Raw genomic sequence first — 18,402 nt, 5'->3', positions numbered from 1 at the left:
CTGCCTGGTGGGGTGAGCAGGTCTCGGCTTCAGCTCCATGGGAGGCACTGCCAGGGCTTCAGCCCCATGGGGTGTGCGTGCCATGGCTCAGGGCTTCAGCAGGAGTGGGACAGGTGCCTCCTGCAGTGCTGAGGTCCCAAGATCCCCTTCCCTGCAGGGTGGAAGCCCCAAGCCCCAGTGGGTGCCTCCCATGGGGCTGAAGCCCTGAGCCCCAGCAGGCACTTCCCGGCTCTTGAACTTCTGAAGATTGTTGTATGTGGGTTGGAAGTTCAGTAAGTTTGGCCACCCCGATCTAATCTGACCTCCTGCACAGCACAGGCCAGGGAACCTCACCCACTCACTTCTGTAAAAGACCCTTAACTTCTGGCTGCCTTACTGACATCCTCAAATCATGGTTTAAAGACTTAAAAATACAGAGAATCCACCATTTACTCTAGTTCAAACCAGCCAGTGACCCATGCTACAGAGGAAGGCGAAAAAAACCTGGGTCTCTGCCAGTCTGCCCTGGGAGAAAATTCATTCCCAAGCCCAAATAAATTACAGCACGGAATACAACGTGCACAGTGCTCACTTTATTACAAATATTTGTCCTAGAAAAAGCAAAAAATAATTATTTTTCAATTCACCTCATACAAGTACTGTGTGCAATCTCTTTACCATGAAAGTTGAATTTACAAATGTAGAATTATATACTAAAAACCTTTTATTTTTGAATGCTATGTAGAACTTCAGAGCCTACAAGTCCACTCAGTCCTACTTCTTGGTCAGCCAATCACTCGGAAAAACAAGGTTCGTTACAATTTGCAGGAGATAATGCTGCTTGCTTCTTGTTTACAATGTCACATGAAAGTAAGAACAGGCATTTGCATGCCACTTTTGTAGCTGGCATTGCAAGATATTTATGTGCCAGATATACTAAAGATTCATATGTCCCTTCATGCTTCGACCACCATGCCAGAGGACATACTTCCATGCTGATGATGGGTTCTGCTTGATAATGATCCAAAGCAGTGAAGACTGACACATGTTCATTTTCATCATGAGAGTCAGATGCCACCAGCAGAAGGTGGATTTTCTTTTTTGATGTTTTGGGTTCTGTAGTTTCTGCATCAGAGTGTTGTTCTTTTAAGATTTCTAAAAGCATGCTCCACACCTTGTCCCTCTCAGATTTTGGACGGCACTTCAGATTCTTAAAACTTGGATTATGTGCTGTAGTTACTTTTAGAAATCTCACATTGGTACCTTCTTTGCGTTTTATCAAATCTGCTGTGAAGGTGTTCTTAAAACGAACATGTGCTGGGTCATCATCTGAGACTGCTATAACATGAAATATATGCAGAATGTGGGTAAAACAGAGCAGGAGACGTACAATTCTCCCCCCAAGGAGTACAGTCACAAATTTAATTGACGCATTATTTTTTTTTAATGAGCATGATCAGCATGGAAGCATGTCCTCTGGAATGGTGGCCGAAGGATGGAAGGGGCATATGAATGTTTAGCATATCTGGCATGTAAATACCTTGCAGTGCCGGTTACAAAAGTGCCATGCGAACACCTGTTCTCACTTTCAGGTGACATTGTAAATAAGAAGCAGGCAGCATTATCTCCCATCAATGTAAACAAATTTTGTGCAATTGACAGAATATTAAGTAGGACTGAGCGGCCTTGCAGGCTCTAAGGTTAGTACAGTTATGTAACCAAAAAAAAATCTGCATTTGTAAGTTACACTTTCACAATAAAGAGATTGCACTTCAGTACTTGTATGAGGTGAATTGAAAAATACTATTTATTTTGTTTCATTTTTACAGTGCATATATTTGTAATAAAAATAATAATATAAAGTGAGTACTGTGCACTTTATATTCTGTGTTGTCATTGAAATCAATATTGAAAATGTAGAAAAACATCCAAAAATATTTAATACATTTCAAGTAGTATTCTATTGTTATAAGTGCAGTTAATCATGATTAATTTTTTTGAGTTAATCACGTGAGTTAACTGCGATGAATTGACAGCCCTATCTGCAACCCTTCCTATGATTCCCCCCCCCTCCTCCCCCACTTGCTCAGGAGGCGGGCTCCAGATAGTTCCTGCAACTTTGAGTTAAAGTGATTCCAAGCCTCTTCTACATTCAGATCCTTGGGTTAGTCAGTGTAGTCCTCTTCTGTAACTAAATTCCTTAATTTTTTTTTAGTTTGCCCTTTTGAAATCAAGGACCCTTGTTTATCCTTCCATTTAGTTTAAACTGATTCATGGATATGACAAACTGTATGGAAACTCATCCACTGTTTGTATTTACTCAATATATGAATTGTATTGTTGTGTTAACTGCAGTATAACATAACTAAAAGTACATATGGCCTGATCCTTAACTGCTGTAAAGCATTGTAACTCCATGGGAATCAGTTGAGCTGTTTACATAAATTGAGGATGTGGCCCATAAACTTTGGCTATATCATCACCATATTAGGGGAACATGGAATATTCTTTGGTTTAATTACAAAAGAATCCACAAGCATTTTCTCAGTAGGAATTTCCAGATTTTGAGTGTACCATTGGGCCATTTATGCACCTAAATGAGTTGATGAGCATATTTTTAGGCACCTATTTTTAAAAATCTTTCAACCTTTTAAAATCGCAAATGAAGGTTCTTACTGTAAAGAAGCCACTCTTTCCTCCAAGTATGCAAAAAAGCGGCAATGGAGACATTAGATCCCTTGTCTTAGTTACCTTGGAAACTCATGGGTTTTAAAACAACTGTTGCCTTTAATATAGCCTGTTGTATTCCTGTTTTTTGCTTATAGTCACTGTGGAGCTTTTGAAATAAAAGACTAATCTTCTTGAGCTCTTTATCCACTGATGGCCTGCTTGATCATAGCCTGAGCCTGATCAGTGATCTGAACAAGAACAGATGGACAGGTTCTATTCTCCTGCAGAGTTCTTCCCTTTCATAAAAGAAAATACTATAGTAATGGTCCAAAACACTTGGGGTAATGATAGTGAAGTATTTAAGGACATTATTATAAAACACTGTTGTGTTTAAGGATTGTACATGAGGATGATTCAAATTGATTTTTTGGTAATCCAGTAGTTTTTGAAGTTCATATCGCATGTGAGCCCTTCCCATAGCTTTTCAATAAATCAATTGCATTAGCTTCTTTCTTGTTTGAAATTAGGGAGGGAGAATCTAGGAAACAGGCTTTGGATTGCTTAGCTAATGTTCTTGACCCTGAATTTCCTTGGGAATTTTTGACAAGATCCAATATCCTGAAAGTAGTCTCAGTCGACTGAAACTAACAGGATGAGATAATTATCCTATTGATTTTTATGATTGTGAAAATATCAAACTTGGTCTATTGTGTGCAAAGGATCCTCTGGTCTCAGGGCTGTTTAAATTAAGATTTTTAGTGCTAATCTCATGCTATTTACTGTTTCTATAAATGAGGCCAATGTCACTAATGTTGTTCAGATGCTAGTGACTGAATGTGAAAACCCACAAAAATTCATCCTTCTCCAATTGTACACGAAGAGGGAATCAGAGTAGCCCAGGTGCCTGACTCCTCTGTACTGAGTTATCATGAGGGGCAAAAGCAGTTCCAGTGATCTTAAAAATCCAGTTCTCTTTCAGGAAGCGCAAGGTGGAGCAGAACAATTCCTAAGGGTATGGTCACCTTAGTATATATACTCAGATCCTGTTATAACAGAACTTACGGCCATCGTTGTGCAGAAACTGAGACCTGACTTTAGTAGCCACCCAAATGGACTGGTAAAAATTGTTTGCTTAGTAGATTTCAAAGCTGAATCAAATTTAACGGGACACTTGAGGGCTTCTTTTAACATGGTCACTAAATTCTGTTGGAAGTTCTCCTCAGTATAGGTTTCCTAACATTTAAAAAAAAAAAATGCTTTCTTTAAAATGAAACAGTCTGTTGGTTAAAATGGAGCCACATCAGAGTATATCTAAATGTGGCATTGTAAGGTTAGGAATGTTTAACCAGTGTAGCAGTCATAATATGGTAGATACTTGCAAAATAATCCACGTTACTATTACAGATAAAAGGTAAAAAACGTAGTAATGAGACTAATTAGCATTGGAAACGTAATATTAATAGAAAAATCACAGAATATATGGATAGCTTTGCTGGATACAGTCAAATTATTAAAAAAGAGGCACAAGAAAGCAGTTGACTTAAATCAGTGTATTGTCTTTGAATGAAAGGAGTGTAGTATAAAACAAAAGATTTCATAAAAATCATCCTGGGAACTGCAGAATTAGAAATGCAGATTGCATTTAATAAAGTAACACAGGCTAATTTTCAGTGGATTTAATCTTCTCTACAGTTGTCCAGTGATGATGCTGTGAAGAGGGTGCTTGCTGGGGAGAAAGCTGATATCAAAGGAAAGCCTCCATCTACTTCTAAATCTCAAGATAAAGAAAACAGAGAATCCAGGGCAGAAGAACAAAAAAGCCATAAGGATAAAGAGGTGGGCTTTGCTGCATTTCTGGGGGGAAAATGGACTACAACTAGAAATATTTTGGGATGATAAATACTGTGTAATGGAACTGGCTTGTGCTAGAGCTTAATATTACTTTCTACTCTATTTTTAGGGTAGAGGGGACAATGAAATAAAAGATAGAAGTACAAGCCGAGACAGAAAACCTAGAGAAGAGTTGAAAGAAGAAGAGAAGAAACAAAAAGAAAAGGAGAGAGACAAGCATAAAGATAAAGAGGACAGGCACAAAGACCTTGAAGCAGACAATTTTAGAGAAGGTGAAAAACATGAAAGAGAGAAAAGCAAGAACAGAACATCCAAGCAAGGAAGAGAAACAGAAAAAAGTAGAGACAAAGAAAAAAGAGATATGGAACGAGAAAAAGATCTGGAACATGATAAAGGACGGGAGAAGGAAAGAAAACATGAAGGAGGAAGAGAAAAGGAAAAATTGAAAGAAAGGGACAAAGAGAAGGGCAGGGACAAAGACCGTGAGAAAGACAAAGATAGAGGGAAAGAGAGAGAGAGGGACAGACGAAGGGAACGAGGCAAAGATGGGGAACGCTTGAAAGAACAAGGAACGGATAAAGCAGAAAAAAAGGTAAAACAAACACTCTTTTTGGAAAAAAAGGTTCCTTACTAACGTGCTCTCCTCCCTGTGGTATTGATTGAGTCTGTGTCTTTATATCACGTTGGCACATATCTTCATCTGGCATTCTTGGTTGTCTGTGGTTAATTTAACGATTCTTAAGTGCCTTTGTTTTCACTAAGCAAAAACCTGCTTGCTTCATTAAATTAAAAGTAATGGAGACTCTTTCCTGTCTTCAAAATCCCTTTCCCTTCTCCCTTCCTTTTTTGTAGCACTTAACATGGATTGTGATTGCATGCACACATACACACTCTGCATGCCTCCAGCTGAATGCTGCTTTGCAGAGGCAGCTTCAGGGGCTGTAGCGTGGATCCTGGATTCTGTTTACTGATGCTTAAAAAGACTGTGTCCTTTTTACTAGCCTTTTCACGGCTTTTGTAAATGGCATCTAGCAAAAAGCATCTTGGAGCATATCAAAACCTTGAAGGTGGTGGAACCCCTTGCATCTCATTTGAAGCATTGTGTGGTCTAGCTAAGAGGATCTTGGGCATCTGAGTCCTGGAAGCGACCACATAACCAGCATCCTCCCTACAAATGGCAGCTGTTGAAAATATTTTTGTGATTATATTGGAGTCCTTGTAGACAGCAGCAGCATAGTCTCAGTAAAGAAACAGTCCCGCAACAATTCAGATATGCAGAAGGAGGGGACTACTTTCTCTTTTGCTTAAAATGATTGCTGGGGGGGAAGGGCTCTCATTATTAAACTGCAAAACACAAACCAATAGCTGCCGCCTCTGATTTATAACATTTTTTTCTCTGGGAAGCTATTGCCCATTCTAGATTGTTTACTTCTCGTCCTCAGTCAAGAAATCTTTCAGCTGCTACTACTGTGTCAGGGACAAAAATGTACTCCAGGTTGCTTCTTTCCTGGATCTGACAATAGTGACTGTCTTTACAGGCCTGACTCTCTTGAGCTGACTCTCTTCTCACCAATAAATCAGTCCATGTAATTGCCAGTGGTAGATATCCTGATGTTTTTGTGAAAAAAAACAAAATTTATGAAGAGAGTGGAGTAGATGGTGTGTAATTGGAGATTTAAAATTATTACACCAACACCCTCTTGGAGTGCCATTAGAGGAAATGTTCCCTCTGAAGTTTTTAAGTTTCTCCAGGAGGAATAACACATGGCAGTGGTTCTCAAACTTTTTACTGATGTGACCCACCAACTGCATTTTGTCTTTTGCCACCCACCATTACATATATTCACCTTCCATCCCAGCACTGCAACCCTGATCCCAGCCAGGTATAGAGGGATGCCCTGGAGGAGGTGGGGGATGGATAATGAGCCTTTCCTGCACTCAGCCTGTCTCATGGGGCTGGCTTTGTCGTCCAATAGTTACGCCGCGTGTCAGGTTGCAGTGCTTGGAGCGGAGAGAAATGTACATTTGCCTAGGGCCCTGTGACCCATCTACAACCTTCCCACGACCCACTTATGGGTAGAGACCCCTTGTTTGAGAAACACTGACATGGGACCATTAGCACTTAAATCCCCTAGTGGTAAAATAGCCGAATACTACTAGGTGCTAGAAAGCCTTGATAACATCACGTCTTTGTGGAAATCCCACCTCCTCCATGATACCTTAATTTGAGCCATTAGGTTCTGTATTATACTTCCTGATCATCAAATTGGCATTTGCTTTTCTGAATAGCAGTAGGGCAGTTAGTGTAGAAGCTTGGCCCATTTGGCCTTTCTTTCTTGTTGCTGGCTGTCTTTAGACTTGTTTGCTTGGTTCCAGCTTTGTTCTTGCTGGGAGGGCTGAAAGGAAGTCCACCAGCATCAAGCCATTTCCCTCCTGTGTGGGTATTATGTCCAGCAGGACGTAAGGAACCAAAGGACATGAAAAGAATAAATTCTTTAATTTACCTATATACCAATGAATATAAATACAGGAACTGTGGAAAATTTATATGGGGTGCCAAGGGACACAAGGAGAAATCTATTGTTGGCAGAGTTAAGGACAATAAGGAGTTTTTAAAAGTATATTAGGAACAAAAAGTATCCTAACAATAATATTGCTCCATTACTAGATGCCAATCAACATGGGTTTATGGAAATTAGATCCTGTCAAGCTAACTTGATAGATCTTTTTGATCCGATTACAACTTTGGTTGATGAAAGTAATAGTGTTGATGTAATAGACTTCTGTAAGTCATCTGACTTGTAGCGCATGACATTTTGATTTAAAAACTAGAATGAAATAAAGTCAACATGGTACACATTAAATAGCTTAAAAGCTGACTGATAGGTCTCAAAATGGGGAATCATCATCCAATATGTGCGTTTCTAGTGGGGTCCCACAGGAATTAGTTCTCAGCGCTATGCTGTTTTATCACTGATAAAGTTTGCAGATAAGACAAAAATTGGGGACAGGTAAATAATCATGGGGATGGGTCACTGATACAGATCGTTTGCACCCAGGTTACCAAGCAATCCAGTTCAAACACTATGGCATTTTAATATGGCTAAATGTGAATGTATACATCTAGGAACAAAGAATGCAGGCCATACTAACAAGATGAGAGACTCTATCCTAGGATGCAGCGAATCTGAAAAAGATTTAGGGATGGTAGCTGACGGTGAGCTTCCAGTCTGAACATGAGCATCCAGTCTGATGCTGTGGCCAAAAGGGCTAGTGAAATCCTTGGCTGCATAAACAGAGGAATCTCAATCAGGGGTAGAAACGTTATTTTACTACTATATTGGCAGTGGTGCAGCTGCTGCTGTAATACTGTGTGCAGTTTTGATGTCCACAATTCAAGAAGGATGTTGACAAATGTAAGAAGGTTCAGAGAAGGACCACAAGAATGATTAAAAGTAGGACTGTCGATTAATCACAGTTAATTCACGTGATTAACTCAAAAAAATTAATCACGATTAAAAAAAATAATTGTAGTTTTAATCACACTGTTAAACAATAGTATGCCAATTGAAATTTATTAAATATTTTGGATGTTTTTCTACATTTTCATATATATATTGTATTGTATGGTGTAATTGAAATCAAAGTGTATATTATTTTTTATTCTAAATATTTGCACTGTAAAAATTATAAACAAAAATAGTATTTTTCAGTTCACCTCACTTTCTGGTGACATTGTAAACAACAAGTGTGCAGCATTATCTCCTGCAAATGTAAACAGACTTGCTCATCTGAGTGATTGACTGAACAAGAAGTAGGACTGAGTGGACTTGCAGGCTCTAAAATTTTATTTTGTTTTATTTTTGAATGCAGTTTTTTTGGTCCATAAGTCTACATTTGTAAGTTCAACTTTCATGATAGAGTGCACTACAGTACTCGTATTAGGTGAATTAAAAAATACTATTTCTTTTGTTTTTTTACAGTGCAAATACTTGTAATGAAAAATAAATATAAAGTGAGCTGTATGAATTGCTGTACACTTTGTATTCTGTGTTGTAATTGAAATCAATATATTTGAAAATGTAGAAAACACCCAAAAATATTTAAATAAATGGTATTCTATTATTGTTTAACAGTGTGATTAATCGCGATTAATTTTTTGAATTGCTTAACAGCCCTAATTAAAAGATTAGAAAACATGCCTTATAGTAATAGACTCATGGAGTTCAATCTATTTAGCACTTAACAAAGAGACAGTTAAGAGGTGACTTGATTACAGTCTATAAGTACCTACAGGGGAACAAATATTTAACAATGGGCTCTTCAATCTAGCAGAGAAAGGTATAATATCCAGTGAATGGAAGTTGAAGCTAGACAAATTCAGACTGGAAATAAGGTGTACATATTTAACAGTGAGGGTAACTAACCATTGGAACAATTTACCAAGGGTCGTGGTGGATTCTCCCTCACTGGGAACTTTTAAATCAAGATTAGGTTTCTTTCTAAAAATCTGCTCTAGGAATTAATTTGGGGAAATCCTTTGGCCTGTCTGCTGTTGGTCCTATTTGGCCTTGGAATCTATGAATCTGTAATGGATCACACACTTGTTAGTTCTCTCCCAGACAAGGGACATATTCCCAGTCATTACTCCCTGAATGTGGTCTTCTCTTGTCTAGAACTCGTAACTGTCTTAAGTTCCATCTCCTCATTGTTTTTCACTTCATCACTCAAGCTGTGGCTTTCTGGATGCTGGGTCCTGCTAACTTTCTCTAAATCTTTCCTAGCTTCTGTTTTTCTTCCGCTGCTTGCCATTTGCCAATAGTGACTCCAGATTAGGGGACATCTGGAGTGTGAGGACAGGTTAATTTTTGTGTGTGAGAAGATAATTTACAGATACATGTCCCCCCAATTTGGAGGATTCTTTTCCCTCTGGGATTGCTCAGAAAAGGTGACATCTTAAAAGGTTTACTTGTTTGTCATCAGTGGAAGCATACTTGGGTGTGCGGTGCCATCTGGGTTTTTATACAGGCACTGCACTCCACCAAAACTCCACCATCAGAGAACTCCCTTTGTCCTAAGTATGACCCTTACACCAGTAATTGCTAGGGGATATCAGTTAAAAGAAGACCGATAAGAAGAAACTTGCCTCATTATTACACTCAGCATTACTGTACATTGATTTTTATCATCAAGGGTTTTCCTTTAAGTGGCTTAATGTAGGTCATATATTGATATCAAGTATCTCAGTTGTTGGATATATAGCAGCTGTTTCTCTTCAGTCCACAGGATCTGAGGATACTTTACCTAAGAAAACAGAGAGATCTTCTAAAGACACCAAGACTGAGCCAGATAAAGAGGTAAGTATTGCAAAGCAATACAAAAGCTCTGTTAAGCTGGCTATTTAAAGTTTTAGAATATATTAACTCATACTGAGCTCTGGGAGTCTGCAGTGGAGCTGGAACAATTTTTCTAGTTGGGGGTTGAGAGCCATTGAACCGAAGTGTAAACTCTGTATATAATGGAAACCACTTTAAGCCAGGGGGTGCGGCAGCATCCCAAGTTCCAGCACCTATGGGAGTCTGTTACCTGAGGATTGCTGTGATTTTTTTTTTAATTGTTTTAGATTAATATAAAGTTGTGGGATGCTAATGCAGGTATATCACTCTGGGCCTAGTTTTGGAGGTGCTCCAGCATCCAGGAAGCTGGCTTTTTAATGAGAGTCTGTCGCTGTTGGGGTGTCATTGGTGCTGAGGACTCAGGTGCCTTCTTGCAGCCAACAGATTCTCCTGTGACATAGTGGCAATGGGGAAACCTTCAACTAAGAAGATGTTTGGAGTTGAACCTGCTTGGAATCCAGTTTAGTTGACCTTCAGCCTTTCTTAAAAGGGCCAATGTGCAATTATTTTTCTTTCCATTGCCGCCTTCAGTGGCACCCATTGCTCTTTTGCAGTCTATCCACCATCCATGATGATATCATAGATTCATAGATTATTAGGGTTGGAAGGGACCTCAGTAGATCATCTAGTCCAACCCCCTGCTCAAAGCAGGACCAATCCCTAAATGGCCCCCTCAAGGATTGAACTCACACCTCTGGGTTTAGCAGGCCAATGCTCAAACCACTGAGCTATTCCTCCCCAAAAGATTTTTGCCCCAGATCCCTAAATGGCCCTCTCAAGGATTGAACTCACAACCCTGGGTTTACCAAGCCAATGCTCAAACCACTGAGCTATCTCTCCCCACATAGATATGCTAGAATTGGATGAAGAGGAAATGGGTTGTGATATCAACCAAGTGGTCACAACTGAACAGAAGCTGCAGAGCTTCTATAGCTTCTATTGATATCACTATGTCTGCATGTGTTGCCTCCTGATGACTGCAGGCAATTTTGGGAGTTACTGGTACAGGTGGCTAAGTCCTTTAGAGATGAGGCTAAAATATTTTTGTAAAGCAGTAGAGACTAGAAAAAACATTAAAATAGTAGGTAGGATGCCAGGTCTAGCAGGAATCTCTGTAGGAGTCTGTGGACTACTCACATCATCATGCTGTCGTCTTCTCCATTAGATGACAAATTTTTATAGTCATTCTTTGACTAAAATCAAACCAGACATTTTAAAATATTGGCAGTTGGGCTGAGAGCTTATGCACTAGTTTTAAATTTGAAGCTAATTGTTATGGCCAAGTTAAACTTCCTGCGAATGGGGTTTCTAGTGGAAATTCTGAGCCTGATCCCAAACTAGAGCAGTGCTCTTGGGCACCACAACAATGTACTAGTATCAGAGGGGTAGCCGTGTTAGTCTGGCTCTGTAAAAAGCAACAAAGAGTCCTGTGGCACCTTATAGACTAACAGACGTATTGGAGCATAAGCTTTGGTGGGTGAATACCCACTTCGTCAGACGTATGCGTATTCACCCATGAAAGCTTATGCTCCAATACTTGTGTTAGTCTATAAGGTGCCACAGGACAACAATGTACTAGTGCAGTAAAGTTCCACTTCCTGTCCTAAGTGCTTTCTGGAATTATTCTAGGTCATTTTGGTTTTTTACCTTCACTTTAGATGACATGCTTCTCCTTCACTCACGTGCGTAATAGAAGACATTGCGTTGTCTACAGTTGATTAAAACATGCACTATAGACCCATGCATGAGAAATGGTCACCTCACTGGATTGTGGGGGAAGAGAGTGGAATGAAAATGTTTGTAATGAATCCCTATAATCAAAGAATTAAGATATTCTCTCACAGTGGTTTGGAAGAAATTCCAAAAATGAAATAAATGAGAAAAGCATCTTACTCGACTGGGACTGATCCTCATATCGCACTAGCAGTACACTAATGTAGCTCCATTAACTTCCATGGAGTTGCTCCTGATTTAAACTGCTGTTACTCTGTTGAAGCCTCACAGCTGTAAAACAGGTGAAGTAAGAGTGAAAATCAGGTGTGGGTGTGTGTGTGTATATGCATATGGGGTTTTTAACAGCAATATTTAACTCATTTTACTGCCTTGTTTCTTTATTTGAATTTTCAACATTCAACACTAGCTTTTTAAAATTGAACTCCATGGTGTCATATGCATTTTGAAACAACCCTTATGTAGAGGGAGTGGTAAGAGTTTAGTTTGATTCACAGCAGTCTTCGCTTGTCAAGATACTTGTGGCTGTGCTGCTCATACTTCATTCATAATTATTTTTTGATATAGCATGATGTAGGACATAATATGATACTTTTATTTGACATGTAGAGTAAGTTGCATTGCTGCCAGTTTCAAACCCCTAATTATGACAATAGAAACTTAATGTTGGCATGCATTACTGCTGTTGACTTGTCTGTGTGTAGGAGAAACTGTTTCCAGGCCTTCTACTCATATCTTTTTATATCAATATTACACATACACATAGCTATGTTCAAGCAGTCAAAAGTTGGGAAATGCCAGAATTAAGGGGCCAGTGCAGCCTGCCTTTGGCTCCCTCGTGTGTGTGCATTGTTATAGTCTTTAATTATCTACTAATTTTTCCATGTGACCCCTTCCACATTTAGTACACAGGATAGACTGCTCCAGGTTGTGCAGTGAAGGAGACTGCTGTCTGTAGGACTCCTACCTCATTTGTTGCAGCAGTTGGAAGGTGTGTAGTGAGTGAGGCAGAGGATGGCAAGAAGAGAAAGAATTATCTTGTAGTAAAGGTGGTTGAATGCTGCCCCCCAGAATTGGATTCTATCCCTACCTCTGCCAGAGAGTTCCTATGTGATGCTGGGCAAGTCACTTAAACCAAAATGTTCACAGGTGATTACTAACTTCGTGTTTCTCATTTTCTGGGTATCCAATCTGAGACACTTGGGGTATGATTTGCGGAAGTGCTGGGCACTCAGCTGCAATTGAGGCCAATGGGAATGGTGGCTGAATACATAAATTGCTACATAATGTACGTATATATTTATGCTCTGAAAAATAGGTTTTAGTAGTTTCATATTGGGCACCCAAAATTAGTGGATATTTTTGATCTTAGTCTCTCTCTGTCTCAGCTACCCATCTGTAAAATGGGGAACCATCACCTCACAGGGGTGTTGTGAAGATAAATGAACATTTGTAAAGCACTTAGATACTATGGTGATGAGTGCCACAGAAAAGCCCATGAAGAAGATAAGAATTCTGTATCGGAGCAGTGTTTGAATAATGTGAAGTGAATAAGGCCTGAGGCCACACATTGAACAAAGAGGGGAAAACAAAATATTGAATAGGGGCTCATTAATTGAAGCCCCATCCATCTGTGCACTGAAAGAGGCAGGGATTCTGTGGGAAAGCAGTGTGTGATCATGTACAGAAAGCCTATATATCGTAATGCATATGCGTAAGGGGGGCAGATTAAGGTTGCATGGGCAGCCCTAATTCTGGCACTTTCTAACTTTTGAATGTTTAGACCTTGCAACCTTTGTTATGTTCTTTTAATATAGTGTGTGGTGATTTATTAGACACCTGGAAAATGACACACACAAAGCAAACTGGAAAAAAAAAAATCCATCATGTGTCAATATGATGCCACCCACCAACCGCATGGTTGGAACATTTAGGTCAGTAGTTCTCAAACTTTTGTACTGGTGACCCCTTTCACATAGCAAGCCTCTGAGTGCGACCCCCCTCTTATAAATTAAAAACACTTTTTTATATATTTAACACCATTACAAATGCTGGATGCAAAGCAGGGTTTGGGGTGGAGGCTGACAGCTCGTGACCCCCCCCATGTAATAACCTTGTGACCCTCTGAGGGGTCATGACCCCCCAGTTTGAGAACCCCCAGTTTAGGTCCTCCACACAGACCTCTGCCACTTGAACTAAGGGAGTCCTCTGTGTCCTCCTCTATGTGGATCAGACACTGCAGGGGGTTGCAACACACAGTGGGTTTCACAGATATTTGTTGACCATGGAAGAATGGTGAGACTCAGTAATCTTGGGTGCCATTTTAGGTTGCGGAGGGCAGTGTACTCTTGTGATCATAGACCCTTTTGCCTGCTCTCCTTCTCCCTTCCAACTTGTTTCTGTACCGGTTCTTTTCCCCCATCCCTGGCGCTTCACCTCAGTCCAGTTCTCCTTGACTATCCTGTCTCAGTCTCCACTCCTTATGCTTCTTGTCTTAGTCCCAGTCTCCTTGTGCAGCCTTAGTCTCTGGCACCTCATTTGTTCTGTTCTCCTTTCACCCATACTGGTTCCAATTCCCAGGCTCCCTCTCTGGGCTCTTCATCCACCCTCAGTCTATACCACCACACCCCTGGCTCATCGTCCCAATCTCTTTGCCCAGCCAGTCACCGTTTTCTCTCCTCACACTCCAGATCTGTTTCCACTCCTGGCTCCCAGTCATTTTCTCTCTCCCCTCCCACCTTTAGTCTGAGTTTTACCAGGCTTCTTGCCCCAATCTACTCCTTTCCCTCTATCTGGTCTGGCTCCTGTCTCCTCTGCATTCAAGTCAGGCACCTTCCTGTTCCTTTCTGACTGGGCACCAGCAGAGGGGATATTTAAAGTGCAGGAGAGACAGGCTCCCTGCTCTCAATTCTGATGCCTGCAGTGTTTCAAGCTGAATGGTCTGAATACTACATTTAAGAAAGCTTTGTTCATTTAGAAGTCTGTCTTAACACTTTTAATGTATACTATCACTTGACCTCAATTTGCTAACCATGCTTGTTTGAGATTAGACGTCTAGACTAGATTTTGTGTGTTCTTCTCTCTTCTCAGAATTTGTAATGTTCCTCTTGCTATTTATCTCCAGAAGTCTGAGCACTGGGCAAATGCCTTCAAATTCTGGCATATTCTTTATTAAAGAAAATCTGTTCTGTCACCAGCAAGTGGTGATATCCTGGTATCCATAATACATTTTCTAAAATGAAAGTAAAGCTAGTCTGAGCAAAAACGAACAGGAAGCATTCAGATAATATCTGCCAGGCAATCTTCAGTGTGTGTTGGAAGATGGATGCTTGCTGGTTATTGCTTATCCCCTTGCTTGTGAAGAGAGAAAGTAAAATTGTGTTTTGTATGCTCTTGGTCCAGATCGAGTAGTTTTGTTCTCAGGTAGGCACTTCCATAGCGTGACTGACTTTTTAGATCATAAAGATAACTTCAAGACTTGTGACAAAAGCCAGGGGACTCAGGACTTAGGCGGACCTTCTGAAGCATATGGTGCTGTTTATGGGGAAAGTGGCTACAGAAGATGGATAGGATGTCAGTGAACCCTAAGGCAAAACACATTGAAAAGGTCTGACCTGTTTTACAGATGACTGTTGAAACTTTTGGCTGTAGCGTTTTCTAATATCCTGTCACTTTTGGCCACATCTCTGGTGTCTGTTGTTTATTGCTACACAATCTGTGTTGCTCTGGAACTGGTCATTTGGATCATCCTTTAAGGCACATCTAATGACATTCTTTCAGAGGAGAATTTCTATGTGGAAATGATCTAGAATATATATTTAAACAATGTTACTGAATCAAAGAAAGCAGCTGCTCTGAGAGGGACAAATGCAGTAGTTCCATAGAGCTTTGTTTGGGAGTTTTTCATAAATATTAAAGTTCCAAATGACTCTCTTTTGATGGTGTCACTTATTCACGCTCCATTCATATAATGGAAGTCATACATTAAAGTATACAATTTGCCAGCCAAAATTCTCTGTCCTAGGACATTCCTTTGTGGCTGAAGGGGTTAGCTAGCATTAGCCAAAGTTGGTGGGACATCTCTTTACAGCCTACAGACCTCAGGTTACCAGGAAAAAATAAGAGATTGATATTTCCAAGTAAGCCATACTGTCAAAATCACACAAGTTATAAGGACCTTAGCAAATATAGATCTTTCTCTGTTGCTGTCATGCATCTCAAGTGGTCAGTAAATGGTGGCTGTTATTAAACAAAACTTTGATTCAGAATAATGACAACTGTTTTAGAAGCAAATAATGGGAATGTGAAAGGTTGGAGAAGGATTCAGGGCACTCTCCAAGGGAGATGGTAGCTCTCAGTGCATTGGAAATTGGCTGTATTTCCAGCATTTACTGCTCACTTAACACAGAGGTACATTCATGCAGAGAATGTGCTAAATGGTTTATATTGCTATGCCGACATGAACAAAACCTGGGTATATATTTAAAAAACAATCATAGCAATGTTGTTCTAATTAGGGTAGCAGTACGCTTTGGAGGATTCTGGGGTAATGAGTGAATTAGAATTACTCCCGAGAATAGGAATGCTGAAGGGTTTTTTAATGTATTGTCCAGTCTGTCGGACTTGATAATTTATAGGGGGAGAAGAGGGAATAACAAACTGCTAATATCTTACAATGCATGTATGAGTTGTATACCCTTTCTTTTGAGTGGGAGATACATTTTTCCACAATGGCCAGTCAGTAATATGAGAAGTCCAGACATTGGTCCAATTTATATCCCCGTGAGACCCTGAATACTACGGAGCAAAGACTAACTTCTTTTCCTCCCAAGTTATAAAGGCATATTCTCAGTATATTACTTTTGTCCTTGAGTTCCCAGTTAACTACTTAGCCTTCAGACCACTTAGGAGTATAAAATCACTGAGCCAATGATTGGATCCTGAACACATCTTGCATCCGAAGAAGCGGGTATTCACCCACGAAAGCTCATGCTGCAAAACGTCTGTTAGTCTATAAGGTGCCACAGGATTCTTTGCTGCTTCTACAGAACCAGACTAACACGGCTACCCCTCTGATACTGAACACATCTTGTGACCAGTGGTGTTCTAACCTTACTTTTGGCATGAGTCTTCTGTGTATCGGTGACTTGTGAGGGCAGTGGAGCTCAGAGGAAGGGCTGGTCATTGACAAAGGATTTTCATAATGTCCCTGCATTAACAGTCCCATTAATGCAGTGGTTGAACAGCATTGCCCCTGTGGATCAGAAGAGAGATTTAAAAGCAAAAGTGGCAGAGTATCTCTCTGGAGCATATTCTCTTCGTGATATGCTAGATTTCCAATAATCAGCATTACATTTGTGCCTCTTACCACATAAATATGGCTATCCAAGGGGTGTAGCTGCTGATACTGGAGGCCTGATTAGCAGATTTAGATAGAGCACAGACTTTAAACTTCCCAAACAAATACAAGTAAGACGTCACAAAATTTGCAAGTATTTGTACTTACTACTTGGGCTAAGTCTTAAATTAATTTTTCCAGACTAGTTTGAAATTGACTGTAAAGTAAAAACTGTTGTAATGACTCTATTAGTGACTGCTCTTTAAAGTCTCAGAGCCTCTGAATTTGTACGAGAACAGAATTAACATACTTTTTTTTGGTACATTACCATAGTGATAAAAATTAGCTATTATTTTACACCTGTTGCCATGGTGCACATGTTGTACAAAAATGTAAAACCACGCCGACACAAATAAATCACTAAACCAGCTCTGTTAGAAGCCTCTCCACCTAGTCTCAATTTCTTCCCCACCTGTGCTAATAATTGCATCGTCATAAGTCACGAGAATGCTTGACCAGACCAGATGTGCCCCAAAGGCCCTCAACCCAGATTTTGCTGGAATGCTAGGTTTTATTTTGCCTCTTGCATAATGTTATGAATGTAAAAAGATGGTAGTAATTAAAATAAACCACTTCGTTATTACCTTCATGTTTGTTTGCAGTAGTTTTATTTTTCAGTAAATCTCCATACTTCCTAAAGAGTGAAACCAAAACATTTCCTATCTTGCTACAGGTAAAATAACTGCAAAAATCTAATGAATAAATGTTTATCAAAACCAGTTGCTTTATTCAATATCACCTGTTGTTCATTTTGTGTAGACACATTTCTGGCTGTAATATCTGTATGTTTTTGTTTTATTTCAAGTCTTCTGAAATTCTGAAGGCAGAGATATGCACCTTAGTATTTTTGGTGCATATTTTACTTCAGTTTTTGAATGGCTCAAACTAGTTGTTAAATCTCATTTGCCCATAGATTGCTTGCTTGCCCATAGGATGCTTGTAGTGAATAACAACTCCTGCAAAGAGTTGAAACAATCACATAATTGCAACCACCATTTAAAAATAATTATTTTTTGGTTTTGTGGTAGGAGAAAATCCATAAGTTCTCTCTACTGTCTGCATTCTTAGCTCCTATTGTGCTCATTAACATTACTCGCACATAATGGGGAAAATATGCTCTCTAAAAGCAAATTTACAGACCCTCCTGTAGCAGGTAATCTTCACCTTCTTGATGTTAACAGTGTCTCAAATTATTATCAATGGGGTGCACTGTCTCCGTGCTTTCTTAGAAATTGATTCTAGCATTGTTGTGAATAGGAATACAGAGTAGTTTGGTAAGCATATTTTTCCTTTCTTTCTCCTATATTTCATTTTATTTCATACACGTCTTTTATGGTGAGCGTTTTCCTTAACGCATGAGTAGGTGTTCTATAGCCA

General features: G+C 39.7%; 1 protein-coding gene across 3 annotated transcripts in view; it reads left to right on the top strand.

Annotated features, from left to right (window-relative positions):
* The window catches only part of TRAF3IP1 (TRAF3 interacting protein 1), a 96,399-nt gene that overhangs the window by 4,780 nt on the left and 73,217 nt on the right, over positions 1 to 18,402 (top strand). For all 3 annotated transcript variants that reach the window (XM_045033010.1, XM_045033012.1, XM_045033013.1), the window contains exons 4-6: positions 4,342 to 4,485; positions 4,610 to 5,092; positions 9,780 to 9,857. In XM_045033010.1, coding sequence (XP_044888945.1) covers positions 4,342 to 4,485; positions 4,610 to 5,092; positions 9,780 to 9,857 — 705 coding nt within the window. The remainder of the gene's footprint in view (positions 1 to 4,341; positions 4,486 to 4,609; positions 5,093 to 9,779; positions 9,858 to 18,402) is intronic.

This window comes from Mauremys mutica, chromosome 10, assembly GCF_020497125.1.
Source record: "Mauremys mutica isolate MM-2020 ecotype Southern chromosome 10, ASM2049712v1, whole genome shotgun sequence".
Taxonomy (NCBI): Eukaryota; Metazoa; Chordata; order Testudines; family Geoemydidae; genus Mauremys; species Mauremys mutica.
Note: the sequence above shows the minus strand (reverse complement) of the source record. Positions and strands in the feature narration are given on the sequence as shown.